Source organism: Arvicanthis niloticus, chromosome 18, assembly GCF_011762505.2.
Source record: "Arvicanthis niloticus isolate mArvNil1 chromosome 18, mArvNil1.pat.X, whole genome shotgun sequence".
Taxonomy (NCBI): Eukaryota; Metazoa; Chordata; class Mammalia; order Rodentia; family Muridae; genus Arvicanthis; species Arvicanthis niloticus.
The window spans coordinates 51,442,375-51,466,594 of NC_047675.1; the positions used below are offsets into that span (position 1 = coordinate 51,442,375).

The following is a 24,220-nucleotide window of genomic DNA, read 5'->3' on the forward strand; positions in this document are numbered from 1 at the left end:
CAGCTGGACACTTGAGCCACCATGGCAGGAAGTGTCACACAGGCCAATCTCTTTTTCTTCCACCAGAGCAAGTAAGGCTCTGTGACACAGGACTGCCTCCTCGGAGGACCCGGGAGCAACATGCCATACATACAGATTTTATAATTCAAACCAGAGGTGTACAAATCCCACCCCTCAGGGTTCAGGGAACCCTGCAGAAGAGGAGGCAGCAAGGATGTGAGAGCCAGAGAGCATGGAGGGCACCAAGAAAGCAAGGACCCCTAAACCAACACAATCAAAGCTCCTATGAACTAATGAGACAGCGAGCACAGAGCAAGCACAGGTTTGTACCAGGTCCTCTGTGTGTATAGCATGGCTTCCAGTTTAGTGTTTTCATGGGATCCCTGAGTGTGAGAACAAGTGTGTCTGTGATTCTTGTGTCTTCTCTTGGGTTCTTTTTCTTCTCTTTGTTTTGTCCAGTTCTGATGTGTTACTTTTTGTTTTATATTTATTATATTATATTATATTATAATCTCTTAGAAACCTGTTTGTTTTCTAACGAGAGACAGAGTGGATCTGGATGGGATAGGGGTGGGGAGAAGGAGAGAGGGGAACCATAATCAAGACATATTATGTGAGAAAAAATTTTCAATAAAAGAGGGAGTGAACCTGAGATTAAGTCAGTGGGCAGAGGCTAGCCTTCCATGTAGGAAGCCTTGGGTTCCATCCCCAGCACCATGTAAGCTAGTGCACTTGCATGCACTCAGGAGGCGGAGGCCACAGAATCAGAAGTTGAAGGTCATCCTTGGCTACCTGGCAAGTTTGAGGTTCACCTGGGCTACGTGAGACCCTACCTCCACCCACCTCCCAAAGTTATACAAAAAACAGAAAGCTAGGGTCATATCCTCAGTACTGCTTGCTGCACAGCTTCAAGGGGCCCGAGAGTGACTCCAGTGTGTCTTTCCTTGGTGGAGTTAGAGAGCATGTCCACTTTGCAGCATGTACGCATGGTGGCTGCATCCCTCCACGGCCAGGACGATGCACAGGATGCAGCTCATGATCCTGTCTAGGTGGCTGGGCCTGGTACTCACCTATTACAGTTATCCTTTCCTTACCAACTGGGCTCCAGCCCCTTAGAGAGCTCCCTTTTATGGGTGCCAAGCGGCAGGCAGCTGTGCTCCCAGATGGTTGCTACTAGGCATGCCATTTTTCTCTTTCTGAATTCAAGTAGGGGGTGCACCCCCAGCTCAGAGCTAGCCACTTAGTCCCGAGTATTGGCAAGCTGCCCAAGGGAGTTTCAGGAAAAAGCCAGAGGTTTGATTTACTCAACCTGAGAACTGCAGTGGGTCATGCGGGCTTCTCAGATGCACAGCTGCACATAACGCAGACACATAGAAAGATGCCCTGTTTCTGCTCCAGGACAGCAAGAGGCTGTGCCCCAAAGACCAAGGTGGATAGCACCTAAGGTATGGTGTCTGAGGTTGTCGTTGGGCTTCTACATGCACATGAACACTCATGTGCACACACACACACACACACAGACACACACGCAGACACATGCACTCGTGCTCACACCTTCCTGGTGCTGAGGGACTGCTGTCTCCGCCCTTTTGCAGCTCCCATTTTTCTAGTCTTAGATGCTTTGGAGACATAACTGTGCTTAACCTGAGCACTTCTTTCATTCGGCCGCTGACATTCCCAAAGGTTGGTGAAGCGGATGAGAGGTGGCATCCCCCGCGCCCCCCTGTCCTATCAGCAGGAGCTTGTGCCTCTGCCCTGTGGAAGTATCTGAGATGGTATTTGCACCCTTCCCCTCGAGAGTCTTTCTCAGAGAACAGGAGATGCGTTTAGGGAGGACAGACAGACAGACATAACTGTAAACATTTTAATCCCTAAAACAAAGGTCTGTGCAAATGTGCCCAGGTACAGAAGAACTCAGTCAGCTTGGAAGACAGAGTGAGCATGCATTCCTGGGAAGCACGCAGGGGCCCCGGGTGGCCCAGAACTTGAAAGAGGAGCGTATCACCTCTAAACTCTCACCTGGGACCAATGCACCACCAGGCTGTTGCTAGTGACTTGCACTTGCAGCTGTGCAAAGGTAATAAAGAATGAGACACCTCTGACCTCCCGCTGCTGGCCTAGGAGCTGTGACTCCGGTGCTCTCAAACGGTGACAATAACACAATAACGTGTAAAATGCCAATAACTTAGCATGCGGCTGCTCTAATTTAACCAGCGCAGGAAGGAACTAGTCACGGGCCCTATGCACTCTAGTTGTTTTGAGATATAACATGGCTTTTGTGAGAAATGTCCAACTTTTGAGCGGTGCTTGAGGGAGTAGGTACAATGTCTTCTCCTCACCAGCCCCCCATGGTGTGGGAGTGTTTTCAAAACCTGAGATAAAGGTATCTTTTCTAGAACAGCTCTCCCTTTCCCTCGGGAAGAACCACGTGGCTTTGGAGCAGGGGGAGAGTCGACATTTCTCCACTAGATGTGTGCTCCACTATTGCTCGTCGGAGGTACTCTGTTGGGAAGCAGTGTCATCTAGGCCCATGTCCTCCTGGCTTGCTCTCCGGCACAGCACCCCCAGGTTCTCCTCCACAGCTTCTGCCAGGCGTTCATCTTGAAGCTGCCCCTGCTCTGGGCTGTCAGTGGGTTCACATGGTTCTGAGAAGTGCTTGGAAAACAGAGAGAACAGAGACAGCTCAGCCTGTGCTCACTGCCTGGCTCTCTCGAGTCACCCCACCCACCACTCAGACATAGGAACTTAGGCCAGGGTGACTGCATGCTTTTGAAGGTGGGCTCTTAAACTGGGTCAGAGGACAGTACTGACAGGCAGCCTGTGAGGTTAGGGTGTGCCACCAAGCTGCATGTCTACATGGCCTCTGAATGTGGGGCTTTGCTCAGGAGATCTGGACATGCTCCAGATCCAAAGGTGGCTAAGGGTGTGGCCTGTATATGCCTGCCCAACATCCTCTGAGCCCCTCTCCACCCACCCTGCACTGGTACTGTTGCTGCCATTGCAGATTCAACTCAGCAGTGACACAAGAGCCCTTGGATCCCGGATGCTCAGAGTCCTGAGGACCTGTTGTCCTCACGGAAGCTCCTGGAATCGTGAGTACCTTCTCTTCTTCAGCCAGGAAACATGGATCTGCCCGGGCTTTGCCTTGACACACATATATATATATATATATATATATATATATATATATATATATATATATTGCTTTTATTTTACTTTTGTCTTTTCTTTCCTAACATAGCATGTAAGAGAACATCTGAGTCTTTGTCAGTCCCTTTCTTTCTCACATGTGAATCCCAGCTGGTCAGCTGGTCAGCTGGTCAGCTAATGTTGGTTAGCATGTCTTCTGGGAAAGTAGCATCTTATTTAATTGAATCTTTTAAAACTCTGCTTCTGGGATAGAACCACTTGGAAGTGGTTAGCCATCTTTAAAATCGGGAGTCTATGACAATTTGACTCCAGTGCCTACTCCTGTCTTTTCTTCTCCCTCAAGCCATGGTGGCCTTGGGAAGGGAGGAATCCTGCTTCCATAGAATGGGTGAGAGGGGCCATGTCCCCATTCTTGGGCTTATGGAAATAATTATGTTGGGGTACACTGAGGTACCCTAATAACATCCATGGGCCTTGTGACCCAAAGGCTGGATATTTTTTATTTGCTATAGAGCAACCTGCCCTGGAAGAAGGCAAGAACATTTGGCTGGTGAGTGGGATCCCCTGAACCCTGGGATACCCTCCTGCCTTTCTCCCATCCTGGGAAAGTCCTTACCCGAACAGCATGGCCCGCGGCCCTAGCGGAAGGACCCATCACAATGTTGACGCTGCTGGATGACTGGGTGTCACTGGTGTTGCCTCCCTCTGCAGCAGAGAGTCCAGATATGACGAGTGCACTAGAGAAGCTCCTTTTGCCAAAGAGGAAGCTGAGAGTAGAACTGGTTGAAGAGCCCAGGCTAGACCGAATGAGTGCCTCAGCCCGTTCTCGGACACTCAGGTGGCCTGTGGTGGTGACGGGAGGAGGCTGGGAATGCAGAGATGCAGCCGAGGTGTGCAAGGAGAGCCGGCTGCCCGAGGGTCTCTGGGCTAGCTCATGCACAGATGTGGATGTCTGAAGGAAGACCTGGTGGCTCTCTAGTATGGGACCTGAAGAACTCAGAGTAGGTGGCCTCTGGCTTATTCCTGAGTGTGCCTGGACAGATTGGCTTCTGCCCTTCCTTCTGCCTGCAAGAGAGAGCAGAGCACCTGGTCAAGCCCTGTAAGAAGTACTTAATAAATATGGGGTCAGGGATGACCTTTCTCTATTACCATCCACAGATTGATCTGTCAATGAAGGTAGCACCCTTTTGAACCAATCCCCCCAAGAAGCATAACTTGGTTCAATGGGTTCACTGCCTGTGTGCCACTTCTCATGACTGAACTCACTTCCTGTAACTGCCTCACCCTGGCTTTGCATCCAGGGCCACAGCTTCAAGACATGAACTTTCTGAAAACATTTCCTATGCAAATCATCAGAATGCTTTTAAATGTAGAATTTAATTTCGGGAGGCCACAGAAGCCAGGTAAGGATATTACCAAACATTATTCTATTGTTTAAAATGTGTTGTTTCATGGCGGTGTTCAATGAAATATTTTTCCTAATTATGTGTGTATGTGTATCTGTGTGTATGTGTATTTGTGTGCAGCGCCCTTGGAGACCAGAAGTGTCTGTGTCCTGGGGTGGTTGTGGGCTGTCTGATATGGGAATAGAAATCTGGTCCTTTGTAAACGCAGAAAGTCCTCTTAACCACCAAGCCATTTCGACAGACTCCAGTAAAATCTTTCTGATGTGTATGAGCATTGTCTGCCCAGGAAACTGATACCAAACTGAGAAGGATATGAGCTCTGGGGTTCTGCAGTAGAGTGAGGTAATGTCTACTGGATGGAAGAGTCTAAAAGTGCCTCACATTGAAATGATGGCTGTGGGAGGGGCTACATGCTAATTACTCTGTTTTGATCACTTCCCACTTTTTTTGGTAAGTTTTGTTTGAGTGGTCCTTGTTGGCACAAATTGTGACTTTTTATTTATTTTATTTATTTTATGTATGTAAGTACAATGTCACTCTCTTCAGACACACCAGAAAAGGGCATTAGACCCCATTACAGATGGCTGTGAGCCACCATGTGGTTGCTGGGAATTGAACTCAGGACCTCTGAAAGAACAGTCAGTGCTCTTAACCACTGAGCCATCTCTTCAGCCTCTGATCATTTCTCAAGGTGGATACACATCAGAGTGTCATTCTGCACCCCATAAACTAGGCAGATCAAGAAGTGAAACCCTTTTTTTAAAAATTTGTAATTCCGTTTTCTTTCTTTTTTATTGGGTATTTTATTTATTTACATTTCACATGTCATCCCATTTCCCATTTCCCCTTACTAGAACCCCCCATTACATCCCCCCTCCTCCTTTTTGCTTTTATACCATTTTAATTACAGGCAAGTATTAAGGTCAGTTCTAGGTTGAGGAACTAGCAATATAATAGATACAAATAGTCAAGGAACAAGCAAGACAATAAACACAAATAGTCAAAGAAAAAGCAAGGCAATAAACAAAGTTCTGTGATCACGCCTGTGATCACTATTTCTAAGGGCTTATCAGGATGACCAAAGTATCTGAGCCAACTTCCCTATCCTAGCCCAAGGTCATTTTCATGTCTGAAGCCTACTTCTTTGTTCTAGCCTAAGATTTAGATTCCTAAAATGACTTCTTTCTTCTAGCCTAATGTCAGATTCCTGCCAAGTAGCCCCCAAAGCTCTCTGCTTCTCCCTTTTTTATTTCATAAACAAGACTGAGCCTGTCTTAGGTCATTCTGACAAGAATGCCTTCCTTACTTGTTGTGGAATACACAAATTATCAAAAACAGTGCACTTCTGTCTTAGGTTGGTAAGGCTTTGAGCAAAATCTTACCCATCCTTGGCTTGCCAGCCTATTAAATTAATAACTCTGTCTGGGGGAAAATAAAACCTTTGTAAATTTTTAAAACAGAGCGTTTTGCCTCAGGTGGCCAGGTGTACCCACATCTGTGTGGTGCTGTGCACATCTTCACAGCTTGTGCCCAAGAAGTCCAGGTCCGCCCAGAGAGACCCAGCAGGGGTGGGAGGTGACCATTCAGCCTTTGGTCACAGTGATGGTATGTTCCTTTCCAGAGGGCATTTATTGGTAATATGCCTGGGCTTCCTTTCAGCTGTGAAAATGGGAGTCTCAACTTGAGGTGATGTATGGGGTCCCCAGAACTGGTGCTGGCTTCTCTGGGCTGAGTGACCTGGGGCCTGCCTATCTGTCTTGAGCACAAGAGAATGGCTTTGGCCCTGAATGTCCCTGTGGAGAAGTCAGTCCGATATGGCTTCTTCTAAAGGGGTGAATATTTTGAGCAAGGGGTCTGGAAAGGCCAAGCATCTATGATTTCCAAAGCTGATCTCTGTCTAAAACCCTCCACAGTCAGTGTTCTTCACCCACACTAGGCAGGGCCTTCTGCTGATCCAAAGAACAAAGGGAGAGATGCCTATAGAGCATCACAAGAGCTATACACAGTCCATGCAAGACAAAGGGCCCTCAGCAGTCCTGAAGCGGCAGCTACTCTGTGTGTGGTATACATGTGTGCACACTCACATGTGTGCCTCTGCGTGTGGAGGCAGGGCTGATGCTAGGTGCCATCCTCTACTGCTCTCTGCTCCAGGGTGACTGGCCATCGAGCCCAGGGATCCTCCTCTCCACCCACCTCACAGTGCTGGGATTAAGGGCAGCTCCTGGCTTTTACATGGGTGCTGAGAATCTGAACTCGGACCCAGGCTCAGGCCGCATGCATCATACAGACAGAGCAGTCCCCTCAGTGAAGCCTCACATGCTCTTTCAGCTTTTTGTTGCTCTTTTTTTTCCTTCCAATTTTAATTTTACAAATAAACAACACTGAGCATCAAGAAATCACCACGCTTCCCAGACTCATTATTTTACAATTAACTTATTTTTTCCAACGGCCTCGTTATCACATCGTGAGCATTTCTAGGGAAAAACCTTCAGCCTTGAATGGAGACGCAATGTAAATTACGCTCCTTGGTTCATTACGTTTGCTTTGTCTCAAATGATCAAAGGATCATTAGCTGGAAGGTTGTGGTGAGAGTCCTTAGTGATATAAAATAGCAGCCCTTCTCTCTGGTGTGGGACTCTGACTAGGGATGGGTTTCTATCCACCCATGGTTAAGTGGGTCACCAGGCTCACTGCAAGGCCATCTCTCCTGTGACATTTACTGGTTAGTGCTATGAGGTGACTCTGGCCCGTGAGAAACTGTGTGAGGCTGACACGTGGAACCCCTGGCAGTGGGCACGAGTTGTCAAGTGCCCAGCACTTCAGTGTGGTAGCCTGGGCTGCCCTGCTTATTAGGATTCTGGCCAGGCATAAGCACTCTGGGTTTCTGGCAAGAAATCAGAAGTAGAACAAAATATAGGAACAAAGTCAAAGAGCAAAGACAGAGTGGAGCAGTCATGGGAGGGGAGGCCATCATGGGGAGTCGCATGTAAGAGGTGAGCCATGTCAGTCAGTGGAGTGGTATAAGATCCCGCTAGAACTGTACACTCACTACTGCTGAGTGGCTGACTCCGTCCTACCTTGCTCTTTCCAGAGGCGTGTTCCTCACCCTTGCGTGGCCACATGCCTCTCTATCACACCACAGCTATCACACGACAGCTAGCACCTATGGTTTGAAGGCGAACTGGCTCCCCCAGGCTCGTGAGTGTTATCCAGTTGGTGGTGCTGTTTTGGGAGGATGGGTGTTTTGGGTGGTGGTACCATCCTGCTACGGGGAGCTGGGCAGACCTTGAAGTTTACTGCCTATATGTTTCCCTCTGAGCACAGTCTGCTACTCTGATGACCAAATGCAGAATCCCATCTGCAGACTGAGCCTGCGTGTTCCCCACCATGATGGACTCTCTCCCCTGAGTGAGTCGATTGGGTTTCTCTGTGAAGAGCATGAACTTGTGTGTTTCTAGATGCTGTGGAAGAGAATCATAGCCAGTAGCTCTTTCTTTGAACAAGGAAGGAGCATGTCTCCTCTCTTCCTTGTTCTTCTAGTTTGCTGGACACAGGCTCAGCTGCAGTGCCTGCTTCCCTCATCTTGCTAGGACAGGGAGGGATATTGGCTACCTACCATGTTCCTGTTTCCATTCCTGCCCACAGTGGGGATGGGGTCGCTTCAAGAGGAATGAATTGTCAATTATACCCACCAGAAGGAAAGTCACTGTTAAGTGGGCCCCTTGCCAGCCCAAGGATGGGACAAGGCTGTGGCAGGCAGGGATGCAGCCAGAGGTACAGATGGGAGGCTGGGATCATGCAGGTGTCCTGGGGCTCAAGGCTGTCAGGGGTAGGACAGGATAGCAGCTGAAGGGAGGAGACACTGGATAGGAGCAAAGGCTCAGGGACTGTCCTTCCTCCTCTGAATCCCAGCTTGGCTGCTTACTCAGCTTACTTGGCTGAGTACCTTGGGGGCAATGAATTGCCTTCTCTGTGTACCTGTATCTCCATCTGGGAAGGGAAGACAGAGTACCCCTAAGGGCCTAGAGTCAGGGAGAGTATAAAAGACCCTGGGTAAGAACAGCCATCATGTGGTGTCCCAAGACTGGCACTGTGCAAACAGCCTCTGCAGCAAGGTGCAGAGGTCACATGGGACACGGAGCAAGGAGGCACCACAAGCTAGTTAGGGGCTGGGAGAGCCTCAGCCCAGGACTGATTAGATTCAAGGGCTGGGAGCCCAGGCTCTGGGATATTTTGCCAGTGTGTTTCTTTTACCTAAGTTCAGAGCTGGGCTGGACTCAGCAGAATAGTTTTAAGAAGCAATAATCAAAATACTTCCTGCTTTAGCTTTTCAGATATCTTGCACCAACACAGGCCCTCCACATCTGGTGCTAAGTGGGAGGGACCCGACTGCCATAGCCTGGGTCTTGAACCGGCTTCAGCAGCTAAGAGTACTGCTCGGCCCTGAAAAGGCAAAGGCATGCCTTCAACAAGAAGGGTCTGCCAGGGCCTCTGACACATCTGACCCTCTCCAGCCTCACTCTGGCCAGATGTGTCAGCAGCAAGAACAAGAAAGTGTAGGTGCTCACAGGCTCTTGGAAAATCACCTGTGTCCTTGAAACATGTTTGTCCCATCAAATCAAAGGCTATGGAGTTGATGTGGACCTCAGGGTGTCTGGGGACCGTGGTTGCTGTGCTGGGCTCAGGGAGGCAGCAGCCGGTGGCTCTGTTGGCGTCTGAGCAGCTGACAGCAGCAGCTTTGCCTTTTCCTCTTTTTCCTCAGGTGCTTTATTTGCTGTGCCGTCAATCACTCACCTACCAGCCTTCCTGTTGTCTACTGTTCATCTCCTCTCTATAGTCCCCAGTTCTCATTCTTCCTCATCTGTGTACCTGTTTTCTACCATCTCTCTCATATATATAATATACATATCATATGTATATATATGTATATGTTATGATATATAGTCTATATATACCATTCTCTACTATATATATGTATGTGTATATGTATATGTATATATATGTATATATATGTATATATATATATATTCTTTAGCTCCTAATCTATACTGATCATCTATTGATATATGTCATTTACCGTACCTATTATCTGTAATACTTACCTTCATAACTATCATGTCAACTATCTCTATGTATCTATCTACCATCTATCTGTAGATCTTCTGTCTATCTCTATCCTATCCATCTGTCTGTCTGTCTATCTATCTATCTATCTATCTATCTATCTATCTATCTGTAAATCTTCTATCTTTATCTCTGTCAGCTTCTCTCTCTCTCTCTCTCTCTCTCTCTCTTTTTTAGTTTTTCGAGACAGGGTTTTTCTGTGTAGCCCTGGCTGTCCTGGAACTCACTCTGTAGACCAGGCTGGCCTCGAACTCAGAAATCCACCTGCCTCTGCGCCACCACCGCCCGGCCAGCTTCTTTGTCTATCTATATCTATCATCTATCTGTATATCTTCTCTATCTATCTATCTATCTATCTATCTATCTATCTATCTATCCATCCATTCATCCTCTACCTATTACCTGTGACACCTCTATACCTATGATCTTCCAACCACCTGTCTGCCATCTATTTTCTCTCAATCATGTATCTAGTCACCTGTTCTGGCCCTGTCCCACCCCTAGCCAGCCAGCCAGTCACATTCATAAAATCTTACATTTTGTCTCCCCATCCCCTCCTTGCACTGGGCACTCTTAGGAGGTGGGCAGTGCTCTCCTGGTCCCTCTGGTGTAGAGCTACAGTGGCATTCACAGAGGTGCTTCTTACATACTTTTAGAAGTTGAAGAGAGAGAGACTGAGGGCAAAGGGTGAAAATGCTGACGGGCTGCCTAGCACAGAGCCATAGAGCACCAGGAAGTACAGCACAGAGCCATAGAGCACCAGGAAGTGCAGCCTAGAGCCATAGAGCTCCAGGAAGTGCAGCACAGAGCCATAGAGCTCCAGGAAGTGCAGCCTAGAGCCATAGAGCTCCAGGAAGTGCAGCACAGAGCCATAGAGCACCAGGAAGTGCAGCACAGGGCCATAGAGCTCCAGGAAGTGCAGCCTAGAGCCATAGAGCTCCAGGAAGTGCAGCCTAGAGCCATAGAGCTCCAGGAAGTGCAGCCTAGAGCCATAGAGCTCCAGGAAGTGCAGCACAGAGCCATAGAGCACCAGGAAGTGCAGCCTAGAGCCATAGAGCTCCAGGAAGTGCAGCCTAGAGCCATAGAGCTGCAGGAAGTGCAGCACAGAGCCATAGAGCTCCAGGAAGTGCAGCACAGAGCCATAGAGCTCCAGGAAGTGCAGCCTAGAGCCACAGAGCTCCAGGAAGTGCAGCCTAGAGCCATAGAGCTCCAGGAAGTGCAGCCTAGAGCCATAGAGCACCAGGAAGTGCAGCACAGAGCCACAGAGCTCCAGGAAGTGCAGCCTAGAGCCATAGAGCACCAGGAAGTGCAGTACAGAGCCATAGAGCACCAGGAAGTGCAGTACAGAGCCATAGAGCTCCAGGAAGTGCAGCACAGAGCCATAGAGCTCCAGGAAGTGCAGCCTAAAGCCATAGAGCTCCAGGAAGTGCAGCACAGAGCCATAGAGCTCCAGGAAGTGCAGCACAGAGCCATAGAGCACCAGGAAGTGCAGCACAGAGCCACAGAGCTCCAGGAAGTGCAGCCTAGAGCCATAGAGCACCAGGAAGTGCAGCCTAGAGCCATAGAGCACCAGGAAGTGCAGTACAGAGCCATAGAGCTCCAGGAAGTGCAGCACAGAGACATAGATCTCCAGGAAGTGCAGCCTAGAGCCATAGAGCTCTAGGAAGTGCAGCCTAGAGCCATAGAGCTCCAGGAAGTGCAGCACAGGGCCATAGAGCTCCAGGAAGTGCAGCCTAGAGCCATAGAGCTCCAGGAAGTGCAGCCTAGAGCCATAGAGCTCCAGGAAGTGCAGCCTAGAGCCATAGAGCTCCAGGAAGTGCAGCCTAGAGCCATAGAGCTCCAGGAAGTGCAGCACAGAGCCATAGAGCACCAGGAAGTGCAGCCTAGAGCCATAGAGCTCCAGGAAGTGCAGCCTAGAGCCATAGAGCTCCAGGAAGTGCAGCACAGAGCCATAGAGCTCCAGGAAGTGCAGCACAGAGCCATAGAGCTCCAGGAAGTGCAGCCTAGAGCCACAGAGCTCCAGGAAGTGCAGCCTAGAGCCATAGAGCTCCAGGAAGTGCAGCCTAGAGCCATAGAGCACCAGGAAGTGCAGCACAGAGCCACAGAGCTCCAGGAAGTGCAGCCTAGAGCCATAGAGCACCAGGAAGTGCAGTACAGAGCCATAGAGCACCAGGAAGTGCAGTACAGAGCCATAGAGCTCCAGGAAGTGCAGCACAGAGCCATAGAGCTCCAGGAAGTGCAGCCTAAAGCCATAGAGCTCCAGGAAGTGCAGCACAGAGCCATAGAGCTCCAGGAAGTGCAGCACAGAGCCATAGAGCACCAGGAAGTGCAGCACAGAGCCACAGAGCTCCAGGAAGTGCAGCCTAGAGCCATAGAGCACCAGGAAGTGCAGCCTAGAGCCATAGAGCACCAGGAAGTGCAGTACAGAGCCATAGAGCACCAGGAAGTGCAGTACAGAGCCATAGAGCTCCAGGAAGTGCAGCACAGAGCCATAGAGCTCCAGGAAGTGCAGCCTAAAGCCATAGAGCTCCAGGAAGTGCAGCACAGAGCCATAGAGCTCCAGGAAGTGCAGCACAGAGCCATAGAGCACCAGGAAGTGCAGCACAGAGCCACAGAGCTCCAGGAAGTGCAGCCTAGAGCCATAGAGCACCAGGAAGTGCAGCCTAGAGCCATAGAGCACCAGGAAGTGCAGTACAGAGCCATAGAGCTCCAGGAAGTGCAGCACAGAGACATAGATCTCCAGGAAGTGCAGCCTAGAGCCATAGAGCTCCAGGAAGTGCAGCCTAGAGACATAGAGCTCCAGGAAGTGCAGCCTAGAGCCATAGAATTCCAGGAAGTTCAGCACAGAGCCATAGAGCACCAGGAAGTGCAGCACAGAGCCACAGAGCTCCAGGAAGTGCAGCCTAGAGCCATAGAGCTCCAGGAAGTGCAGCACAGAGCCATAGAGCACCAGGAAGTGCAGCACAGAGCCACAGAGCTCCAGGAAGTGCAGCCTAGAGCCATAGAGCTCCAGGAAGTGCAGCACAGAGCCATAGAGCACCAGGAAGTGCAGCACAGAGCCACAGAGCTCCAGGAAGTGCAGCCTAGAGCCATAGAGCACCAGGAAGTGCAGCCTAGAGCCATAGAGCACCAGGAAGTGCAGTACAGAGCCATAGAGCTCCAGGAAGTGCAGCACAGAGACATAGATCTCCAGGAAGTGCAGCCTAGAGCCATAGAGCTCCAGGAAGTGCAGCACAGAGCCACAGAGCTCCAGGAAGTGCAGCACAGAGCCACAGAGCTCCAGGAAGTGCAGCCTAGAGCCATAGAGCACCAGGAAGTGCAGCACAGAGACATAGAGCTCCAGGAAGTGCAGCCTAGAGCCATAGAGCTCCAGGAAGTGCAGCACAGAGCCATAGAGCACCAGGAAGTGCAGCACAGAGCCACAGAGCTCCAGGAAGTGCAGCCTAGAGCCATAGAGCACCAGGAAGTGCAGCCTAGAGCCATAGAGCACCAGGAAGTGCAGTACAGAGCCATAGAGCTCCAGGAAGTGCAGCAAAGAGACATAGATCTCCAGGAAGTGCAGCCTAGAGCCATAGAGCTCCAGGAAGTGCAGCACAGAGCCACAGAGCTCCAGGAAGTGCAGCACAGAGCCACAGAGCTCCAGGAAGTGCAGCCTAGAGCCATAGAGCTCCAGGAAGTGCAGCACAGAGCCATAGAGCACCAGAAAGTGCAGCACAGAGCCACAGAGCTCCAGGAAGTGCAGCCTAGAGCCATAGAGCACCAGGAAGTGCAGCCTAGAGCCATAGAGCACCAGGAAGTGCAGTACAGAGCCATAGAGCTCCAGGAAGTGCAGCACAGAGACATAGAGCTCCAGGAAGTGCAGCACAGAGACATAGAGCACCAGGAAGTGCTGGGCTCAGGGAGGCAGCAGCTAAGTTGCCTCCCCAGATCACATCCTATGTAAGTCCTTGGCCTCTGTATCTATCATCTATCTTATCTATCTGTATATCTTCTGTCTATCTATCTATCTATCTATCTATCTATCTATCTATCTATCTTTATCTATCTCCTCACCCAGCCAGCATCGGAGCCTTGTCTATCTGCTACCGTGTGTTCCATGGCTAGTAGAAATAGTTTTAAGGTTTATACTCAGCTCCAAGACCCTTCCTCTGCTCATTCAGATTGTACCCTTACATCCTAGTTCTTTCTACGTTGGAATTTTGGTGGCCACAGAGCAGAGGAGCAGAGGACTGCCTACAGACAGAAAAGGACACCACGCAGGTCCATGGCTCCAACATGCCATACCCAAGATACATACAGTGGAGCAGCACTGAGAGAGACAGAGTGAGTGGCAAGGAGTCAGACACACAAATGGCTGCCCAAGGTAATGGACGCACAGGTAGATGAAAGCTGGACTCCGACAGCCGGAGAGCATCTCTTTTTAACAGCCACAGCCACTGACCCTATCTGCCTTGATTACAGCAAAGAGGCCCTGGAGATTAGGAGGTACATTATTCCATTATGTTGGCCCCGTGGCCCTGGGCACTCACCTGCCCTCTGAGCCTCTCCATGGGGTGAGGCCCACTGCTGGGTGCCTCCTTTCCTGGGTTGTTCTGTGCTGCTGTCGCCATTAGGGGCGTTACCGCCACCGGCTGAAGGTACGGCTCCATCTCCATCTTCAATGTTGCCACCACTTCGCTGGCCCACACTGCAGTCCTTTCTCATTCTGTGGGAGAGAGGGGAACTTCAAGGTCTCACCAGCACATCTCTCATGCAGTCACATGCCACACGGTGACACCAGCTGAGATGGCAGCTTCATAAGATTGTGTCACCAAGTAATGTGTTCTTGTGGCTTGTTCTTGCAGCTCTGATGTTCTGCCGACTGGATCCCCATTGGAAGTGACACCCAGCTATACTGCTGATCCCCAACCCTAGCCATGAGTGAACTGAGTGGATGGGCATTCTTTCCAGGTAGACAGCACCCCTGGAGTGCAAGAGAGGGGTTGAGTGTATCATAAACAAATAGGCATGCCAGGATGAAGAAGCATCAGCCTGAACCTTGCATAGGAACCCATCGGGAGTGCAGGCACACTCAAGCAACGCTTAGGATGCCCCCAGCAACCTGAGGCTCATGGGAAGAAGACAGCACTGAAGGACACACCGGAAGGTTTGGCTCTCTCCAGCAGCCAGTCACTTGAAAACACCTACAAGAGCTGGGAGATGGCTCAGTCAGACAAGCACATGCTGTGCAGTGTGAGCCTGAGGACCAGATACGACCTGCAAAGCCCATGTGAAAAAGCTGGGTGTGGTGGTGTGCACTTGCAATCTCAGTGCTGGGTAGGTGGAGGCAGGCAGATCTCTGGGGCTAACTGGCAAGCCAGTCTAGCCTAATTGGTGGGTTGTGGGCCAGTGAGAGACATTGTTTTAAAAATCAGAAAGAAGAGACTCTACAGCATTGTCCTTTCAGTGCCACGTATATGGGTGCGCCTCAACATGCACACAAACACATATACACATGAACACATATGTACACATTCATGCATGCATGCACACACACATGCACAACACATATATACACTCTGGCATGCATGTACACACACATACGCATGTGCACGCACATGAGTACAGACATGCACACACATGCACACACATGCAAGCATGCACATACACATGCATGAACACATGCACATATACACACACTCATGCATGCATGCACACACATGCACCCACACACTGATGAATGCTACCTAAAGAATGATACCCAAGGTTGTCCTCTGGTCTCCACATTCACCTACACAAACACACACACACACACACACACACACACACACACACACACACACACGATAAAATATAAAAGTACCCACATTCACTCAGACCAGGTAGAGGGCAGACACAACTTGGGCCTGAGGATGGGAAAGTGACTGTATGTGTATAACACTCCCCATTGATCCACCCTGAGTGGGTGACCTGTCAGGGGTCACTTGGGCACAGCAGGTTCAAGCATATAAGACAACAGTGACCACCACCATCGTGCTGCTGAGCTCCAGAGAGCTCAGTACCACACCCTCCTCCTCAATACCCAGGCAGAGGCCTCTGGGAAGTCTTACCTCAGCCACCTCGTCTGGAACCACGTCCTCACACGGTTCAGTGTGACAGGTCCACCCCAGACACTCTGCAGCTGCTTGTGGGTGCCCAGGTAGGACGTGGTCAATGGGGAGACATACATGGGGTAGCCCAGTGGCTGGTCACAGGACGAGTTGATGAGGTTGCGTAGAACCTGCTTGTTGTTCTGGATGCTTCCGCGCTCGGGATTGCGGTTTCGCAGGAAGATGAGCTCCTGCTGCTGCCCTGCCCAGAGTCCGCGGACGCACTCCTTGTTCACCTGCGGCAGGGGTGGGGGTTGGGATGAGTGCAGGGCCCTGGCTGTCAGTCTGGGGTTTAATCCTAGAAGAGTGAGTCTCCCTAGGACCAGGAGTCTGGAGGTGTAGCGCTCGGTCTAAGGGCGTTGTCTCAGTTCTGAAAATGACGGTCACGGTCATGGAGGGAACTTAGGGAAAATAACAGGGACATCAGACTCTTCTTAGTGCCATGCATAGAAGGGGCATGAGGGAAAGGGCTCTTACACCCGGGAACAGGAATCACGAGAAAGTTCTAGAAGTTTGAAGTAGGCATGTCCAACTTGCAGACAATGGGCCACATGTCCTACATCACAACTTACTGAAGACATAAGAGACTTAAGAAGAATTAAAAAAGCCACCAAAACAAAACAAAACCCCATTGTGAGTTTGGTTCTCTAGGGAGGGAGACAACTCCAGCAGTGAACCAAGGCTTTCAGGCTGCTTCCCCGCCCCGCCTCTCTCTCCCTGCTGGCCAGCGCTCCCCTGACCTAGGGACTGGTTGTGTCAACTGCATCCTCCTTGCGGCCTGGCTGCAGACGGGCACGTGGCTCACCTTGATGACCTTGAAGCTCAGGAATCCCTTGTGGAGCATGATGACCTTGTACTCATCGGCACCCTCATCCACCACATGCCTCAGAGTCAGCAGCTCCTCCTTGTTGGACAGCACTGCTCCTCTCCAGGCTGGGTCTCCCTCGTGGCAGATCACCACCTTCTTCTCGAAGGACTGGATGGCCTCATAGAGAACCCCTGGGTCTTCATACTCGTCAGGGCAGGTGAACTGGTCCTGGTGGGGAGAGCCCAGGTGGGCTCAGTGAGGCCAGAGCTGCTGGTTCTGGGCAAGGGCAGAGGGGGACTTGCAGTGGCCTCCAGGGCCACCTGCCCTCCTCATTCCCCCCACGATCCTACCACGTTACTGAATCTTGAGCCGGGTACCCAGGGCATTTCAACTCACTGTCCCTAGTCAGCCTAGGAAAGAGCTGCATTGCTCAGGACTCTGACATTTATGTCAGGCCCCCTCTTCCTAGGGAACTGCCACCTCCCCCTATAATCTATAATCAAACGGCCACGAGCTAATGTCAATTTTATTTAGATCATCCCAGGATTTCCAAAGCTAAGTCTTGAATAATTTCTGAGGCTCTCCAGAAAAGGGGTACCAAGCTTCTCAAAGATTATATTTTTTTAAATTCATTTTTTGTAGGTCTTTTTTTTTTTTTTTTTTTTTTTTTGAGACAAGATCATGTTCTCTAGCTGAGGCTGACCTGGAGTAATTCATCATTGTAATTATTGTTTGAATATGTAATTTGCACCAGAAAGAGATGAAGGCTGTGTTGTTGACTTCATCCCTCTCTGTATATAACTACGTGTTGAAGCCAGAGGGCAACCTTAGGTGTCTTCCCATGCTGGTTGTCCACATTTTGTTGTTGTTTTAAAATCGGGTCTTTCATTGATCTTAGAGGTTACCAGTTTGGCTAACCTGGCTTCTCAGTGACCCCTAAAGAGCCTTTTGTCTTGGCGTCCACACCTAGGTTCTCTACCTGGGTTCTAAGGTTCAAACTCAGATCCTTCATGGTTGCTCAGCAAGCACATTACTGATTGAGGCATCTGACTGAGGCATCTCCCTGGCTTCACTATTTACTTTTCTCCTCACTGGACACAAACAACCTAAAAAGAGGAATCTCTATTTCAGAATCGGAGTCTAGGCCAGTGAGGAGGCAGAGCATCCCTGGGAGGAAGATGGAGGAGGAAGTTGCTCACCGTACGGAGGGCAGGGAGTAACAGTAACGTAATGGGGTAGACTCTTTCCAGGTTCAGATTAATCCTTTTTTCAGAAGCAGCTGTTTACCTGGTGCAGTTTCAGGGACATTCGGATGGCAGGAACAACGACTTTGTGCAGCAGGTCCATGTCAGCAAACACCCACTCATCTCGAGCTGTGACCCGGAAGTCACCTTTGAAGAGGGCGTGCAGGCCGTAGAGGAAGGAGTCCAGGCTATAAGACACAGTCACAGCACTGTGGGCTCACAGGTTGTAAGACACAGTCACAGTGCTGTGGGCTGACTGTGCACAGTTCATGACCTCTTCACTCCCACCGGCATCTACATTTCCTGGTTTAGGAGTTACCCTCTGGGGCTGAGGAGATGGCTTAGTTGATACCCACAAGCATGAGATCCTTACATACAAACATGAGGCCCTGAGTTCCTAGAACCCACACTGAAAAGCCATGTGTGGTGCTCTGTGCTTGTGATCCCAGAGCTGAGGAGGCACAGGTAGAATGTCCCTGGTTCCACTCACACAGCGTAGCTTCATCAGTGAGCTCCAGACCAACGGAAGATTCAATGTCAAGCAAGATGGATGTAACAAGATTAGCAAGAGATGTACTGGCACTTACACACACACACACACACACGCACGCACGCGCACACACGCACGCACACACACACACACACACACACACACACACACACACACACACACAATCTTCCTATATTTTAGACTGACCCGGTATGGTAAGAAAGGGAACTCTGGACTTTCGCCAGAACCCATGGTACCAGGCCCCACAGCTAGGTATGAAGTATGCTAGTGCTTTAGGATAAGCCCGTCTCCCATCACCTTAGGAACCACTGACATGATTTCTATGTGTGAATCCGAGACCCAGCTTGGAATAGGCCAAACCCCTACCCCAGAAAGCAAGGGCATCAGGCTCACCCTCCCCAGCCACACTGGCTCTCTCTCTCTCTCTCTCTCTCTCTCTCTCTCTCTCTCTCTCTCTCACACACACACACACACACACACACACACACACACACCTCACCAGGGACTTCTCTTCTTGAGATTTCAGGGCTGTGTTAACAGTAGTAGAAATTGGATTCCATCAGAATATAGAAAGAATGAAAAATAATCATATGTCACTCAAGCATGGACTTGGGTTCTCAGAACATCATCCCCATTGTCCCCTTTATTCATGACTAGGGGAGAGACAGGGTGGTGAGGGTCAAGCTTAGAGTTTTCACATGTCTAGGTTTTCCAAACGGCCATCTGTTCACAGAGCAGAATGAAGAACAGGATATCACACAGGGGGAGTCACTCAGGGCCTGGGGCCTTTTTTCAGTAACATGATGAAGGGGCTCAGAAAAGCTGTATGTCCTGTATTTGGGGGATAGGAAGGGTGGTCTTCCTCTCCATCTTAGTTTCTATACTACTCCTTATCGTGAGATGCAGGGGTGGGGCAAACAGGCCCGATGCAGCGCAGCCAAACTCAGGAAGGCTGGTGCCATGAGCTGAGGCTGCCATAACTGAGTGGTACCTGCCATCTGCTCCCAGGAAGACATCTGGGGATGCCTCTGTGGTCCGGAAGGCACTAATCATAAACGTGGAGATGAGGGGCTAAGACATGGGCAGGGTGGATGCAGGAAGGGACTGAGAGTTCACACTGTACACTCAGTGTAGACAGAAAACCTCCTTTTAGATGCGGGAATGGAGGGATAGCACAAAGAAAGACTTGAGGATTCACCCAGGTCCCCCAAGCAACAGCCAGAGATACAGCTGAGGCCATTGTTCCCTCCTGCACCTTACTAAGACACCCATGCTCCACCCGAGGCCTCAAGAGTCTATATATACTTCAGTTATCAACTCTCTTGTCTGAGACAATGTCACACCACTGTGCTTAGAGCTGTTTCATTAAAGCGGCTCTCCCCACGAACCAGAGCCCAAGCTCAAATCCCTTCGGCCTGGGAAATCACCCCTTGACCCCACACATCGAAGAGTTCTGATGGGAGGTGTTTCATAACTCTCCTTTTCCCCTGGAGGGAGGGAATAAAGAAGACGAAGGTATCCAGCGAGCTGGCTGGAGCAAAGCAGGGCGGGGCGGGGGGCAAGGATGGTGGAAAGTTCTAGAACACCCGAAGTGTATTTGGGTTTGGAGCTTTTAAGCTTCTGCCGAGAAGCCTGTGACATCGTGGGCAGCTAGAATCTCTGAGCTTGGAGGTAGAGATAGCTGTCCTGTGGCTCACTGGGCAGCCAGTCTAGCCCACGGGGAGAGGCGGAAGCCACTGAAAGAAGCTGTGTCTACAACAAAGGCAGATGGGGCCTGAAGAGTGGCAGCCGAGGTTGTGTCCTGGCTTCCACACACATCGGCACACACATGTGCACCTGAAAACACGCACATCTTGACTGGACTGAGAAGAGACATACTCCCACCCAGCTGGATCTGGGCTGTCACTGCAGTGAGAGCGTGGCACACAGCATAAACAGGGTTTTCTTTCCAGGAGACTAAGCCCCACTTACCGCCCATCAAGGAGGTAGGCAAGATGGGCTATGTCACTGTGGAGCCAGAGTGCTTGTGGAGAATCAGCAGACAGACGGCAGCTGTGTCCAGGCAGGGACAACAGGAAGGAAGGAAGTAGATCTTGCTCTGACTCCTCCCCTTCCTGTTACTACTTTGCTCCCCTTCCTGTCTGACCAGTCCTACCATGTCCTTCATATCATGAAAGGATCCATTTGGGCAAGAGAGGACATGGTGTCATTCTGAAGGGCACAACATTCCTGAGCTCAGGCCATACTGACACAAGAGCCATCACAGAGTCAATGCCCAGGCAGCTTCGAGTTCCGCAGCAGCCCTGCACAGGTCAAGGTGCCACAGATGCTAAGCACAGGGAGGGAGTGACAGACACTCAGGACTAGCTGAGAAGCTCTGGGGCTCGTTCCTTCTCTCCCTCTTTCCCCCTTATTTTCCCCAAGTGCTGGGAATCCAACCTCGCTTCTCATATGCTAGATGAATACGCAACCATGAACTCTACCTGCAGCCCCAACTTCCTCCTGTACCAAGATTCTGACTTCAGCTGGTAATCTGCTTTTAATTTCCTAAGTCAGGAGCTTGCATGCCATGCCCCCAAGCCCCTCCCGCCCCTAGATGAACCAAAGATGAAGCCACACAATAACCACTGATGCCCAGTGTCTGAGGGGATGGATGTTACTAGTGAGATCATCTTAGCTGGAAAAGCAGGGACAGCAGAGCCAAGTAGAGCTTATCTGTTACAGACCTGCTCAGGGGACAGAGGAGAAAGGGGCTGTGATGGGATGAACATTTCACAAGCATCAACTTTGCCAGGCACTGGGCAAAAATCCATAGGCTGGTTCACAACCAGTTTATTTGAAGACAGGATCTCATATAGCTCAGGCTGGCTTTGAACTCACTATGTAGCAGAGGATTGTTGGGAGCCGCAGTGATTTGCCATTCCAAGATGGCTCGGACATACTGTCCTCCCACTTGTAAACAACTGACTGCGCAGGTGCAAAAGGCAAAAGCTCGCCAAAGTCACTGCCCATCCCGGGGCATAATATGGGGTGATGAGTGAACAGCCAATCAGAAGTGAACACGCCACTCTAGGGTATATATAGCAGTGCCTTTCCCGGGCTTGGAATCTTTTCCGCTTTTGCTGTTACAAGAAGTAAAGCCTCGTCTGTAGTGATACCCGATTACTGCCTCCGTGTCCTTTTTCGCGGGCGAAGGGGACACAAAAGAGGTGCGAGCAACAGAGGATGACCTTGAACTTCTGATCTTCCTGTCTCTACATCCAAAGTATAGGAATTGCAAGTGTGTGTCACCATGCATGGCATAGATGGTGCTAGAGATCGAACCCAGGGCTTCAGGCATACTAGGTAAACCTTTTACCTACCTTCTCAGCCCAACTCTTTCAATCTGAAAGGTCTGAGACCTGGAATCCCCAAGTTCAAACTGCCCTTATTAATATTTCCAAATGGAAACGGTCTAAAGTTTACGATGACAAGAAACTTTTTGAAGCCGTCCCAACCTGATGCACGGGGTAACGGCGCATCTGAACAGCTTGCAAGCAGGCCGGGTTTGGAATACTGAAATCGACGGACAGAATCCACCAGACATAAACCCCAGGCACCCACACAAGCCCAAGACATCTTAGCTATCTTCCAGGAGTACCTCATGGCCATGTTATGTGCTGCTGTTCCCAAAGCTCGCCTTCCCAGGATGCACAGGGCAAAGCAAAGTGTCACCAGAGCTGAATCTTCGTCACTGTCCACATGCTCCAGGGTCTTGGAGAGCTGAAAGAACAGGAATGAGAAAGCAGCTGTCACCCTGGCTCTCAAATATATGTGACGGAAGTGGGATTCCACAGGGACACTGTAGCCAAGCAGTGCCTCTGAAGTGACCCCAGAGTGGGGAGCCACCTGCACTGCCCACAGAAGTTTCTCTTATGGTTGGGCATTGGGGGTGGGGGTGGGGACACTGCTTAGGAAGTTCTGTCATTGATTTCATGAAATTCCTGACAAGAAGCAGTTAAGGATGAAAGGGGTTTTCTGGCCCACAGAAGAGACACAGTCATCATGGCGGGGGAGACATGGCAGCAGAAGAGGGCCGGTGACTGGTCACATGTGTGCACAGTCAGGAGGCAGAAGTTGGACAGGGTGTAGGTGTGGGCTATGAGGCTTCAAAGCCTGTGTGGTGGTGTGGATAAGAACGGTCCCCACAGGCTCACATATTTCAATGGTTAGCCACATGGGAATGGCAGTTTTGAGGAAGGACTGGGAGGAATGGTCTTGTTGCAGTAGCTATGACCTTACTGGGGGACCTTATTTGAGGGTGACTTTGAGGTTTAAAAGCCCATGCCAGGCCTGGTTTCTCTCTGTGTCTGCCTATGGATCAGGATGTAGAAGTCTCAGCTACCTTTCCAGCACCATGTCTGCCTGTGTGTACTGCCACACTCCTCACCAAACTGTAAGCAAGTCCCCAATTAAATGATTTATTTTTTAAAAAAATAAGAGTTGCTTTGGTCGTGGTGTCCTTTCATAGCAATAGAACAGTGACTAAGACATCCTGCCCCCACTGATCCACTCAGCCTAGTGAGGCTCCCCTGTTTCAAGATTCTACAACCTTCCCAACTATACCACCATCGGAGGACCAAGTGTTCAAGCATACAAGCCTGAGGGGAGACACCTCACATTCAAACCACAACATGTGCTTTCCAGGGACAAGGTGGTAAAGGTTAGATCTGATGAGGAAATGCTTGGGATTTCATAGTATGACAGGGTTAGGTCACAGAATATATAAATAACTATATATATGTATTTTTATATTACCCCTGTAGTACTAGGCAGTGAACCTGGGACCTTACCATACCAGCCAGGTGATTTATCAGTGACCTATATGCCCACCCTGCCCCATTTTCTACTTTCTATTTTGAGACAGGCTCTTGCTAAGTGGCCCAGCCTGGCCTCTAATACATTCTGTAGTTCAAGCAGACTGTGAGTTAGCAGTCTCCTGCTTCAACCTCCCAGATAGCTGGGCTTGCTGACCTGTGCTGTCTGGCTTGACTTTGACTGTTAATTAATCATAGATTTTGGATTCATGGTCTGTTCAAAGGGCCTTTATCTACTTACAGAATTTATTATATTATTATACAGAATATATGTAATATACAGAATATTACCTACATATACATATATACATCTCTCTATGCATATGCATGTGTGTGTATATACACACACACATACACATAGATGTGTACACACAACACACACACACATACACACACACACACACACACACACACACACGTATATATTCTGCTTACAAAGGGGATGGTACGGGGTAAAGGAGACATATCCAAGATTCCTTTTCCTTTTCTTCAGCTACCATATCCTTAGGCTGACACTGGCTCCCTGTCTTCAAGAAGTTAGTACCATGGTTTGGTATCTTCTCCACACTCTATGAACATTACCAGCTGTTGAGGTTGTGGCTTTAAGCCTCATTCCTACGCCATTACTCATGGGCTCAGCCTTCAGCAGGCGAAGAGAATGGACATCCATCCCGTGATTCCCGCTGTCACTTCTGTCTGTGAGCAACCATTACTCTTGGCTTCATCTGAGGAGGCAAGCTCACCTTTGGGTGTGTGCTCAGCCCATGGGCACTGCACTGAGGAATGAGTGTCATGGGAACAGCCTGGGCCACCTGATCGCTAAGCAGACAGCGTGTCCGTGAGTCAGTGTGTTCAATAATCTTCCTGACGCCAGCAATGAACTATGTCATGGGGCAAGATCAAATTTAAAAAAAAAAAAAAAAAAAAGCCAGTTTTGAGACAATGGCTCACTATGTAGCCCAGGCTTGACTGGAACTCACTGTGTAGCCTAGG

At 49.9% G+C, this 24,220-nt stretch overlaps 1 protein-coding gene across 3 annotated transcripts in view; it reads right to left on the reverse strand.

Annotated features, from left to right (window-relative positions):
* Positions 1 to 1,850: 1,850 nt before the first annotated feature.
* Pcnx2 (pecanex 2) overlaps positions 1,851 to 24,220 on the reverse strand; it is a 149,180-nt gene continuing 126,810 nt past the window's right edge. For 2 of the 3 annotated variants that reach the window (XM_076916055.1, XM_034523088.2), the window contains 7 exons: positions 22,012 to 22,133; positions 17,904 to 18,048; positions 16,614 to 16,844; positions 15,770 to 16,044; positions 14,210 to 14,385; positions 3,767 to 4,215; positions 1,851 to 2,655 (listed from right to left, as the gene is read on the reverse strand). In XM_076916055.1, coding sequence (XP_076772170.1) covers positions 2,482 to 2,655; positions 3,767 to 4,215; positions 14,210 to 14,385; positions 15,770 to 16,044; positions 16,614 to 16,844; positions 17,904 to 18,048; positions 22,012 to 22,133 — 1,572 coding nt within the window. In that variant the 3' untranslated portion in view covers positions 1,851 to 2,481. Of the gene's footprint in view, positions 2,656 to 3,766; positions 4,216 to 14,209; positions 14,386 to 15,769; positions 16,045 to 16,613; positions 16,893 to 17,903; positions 18,049 to 22,011; positions 22,134 to 24,220 lie in introns of those variants that run through there. The other variant, XM_076916056.1, reaches the window with a different exon arrangement.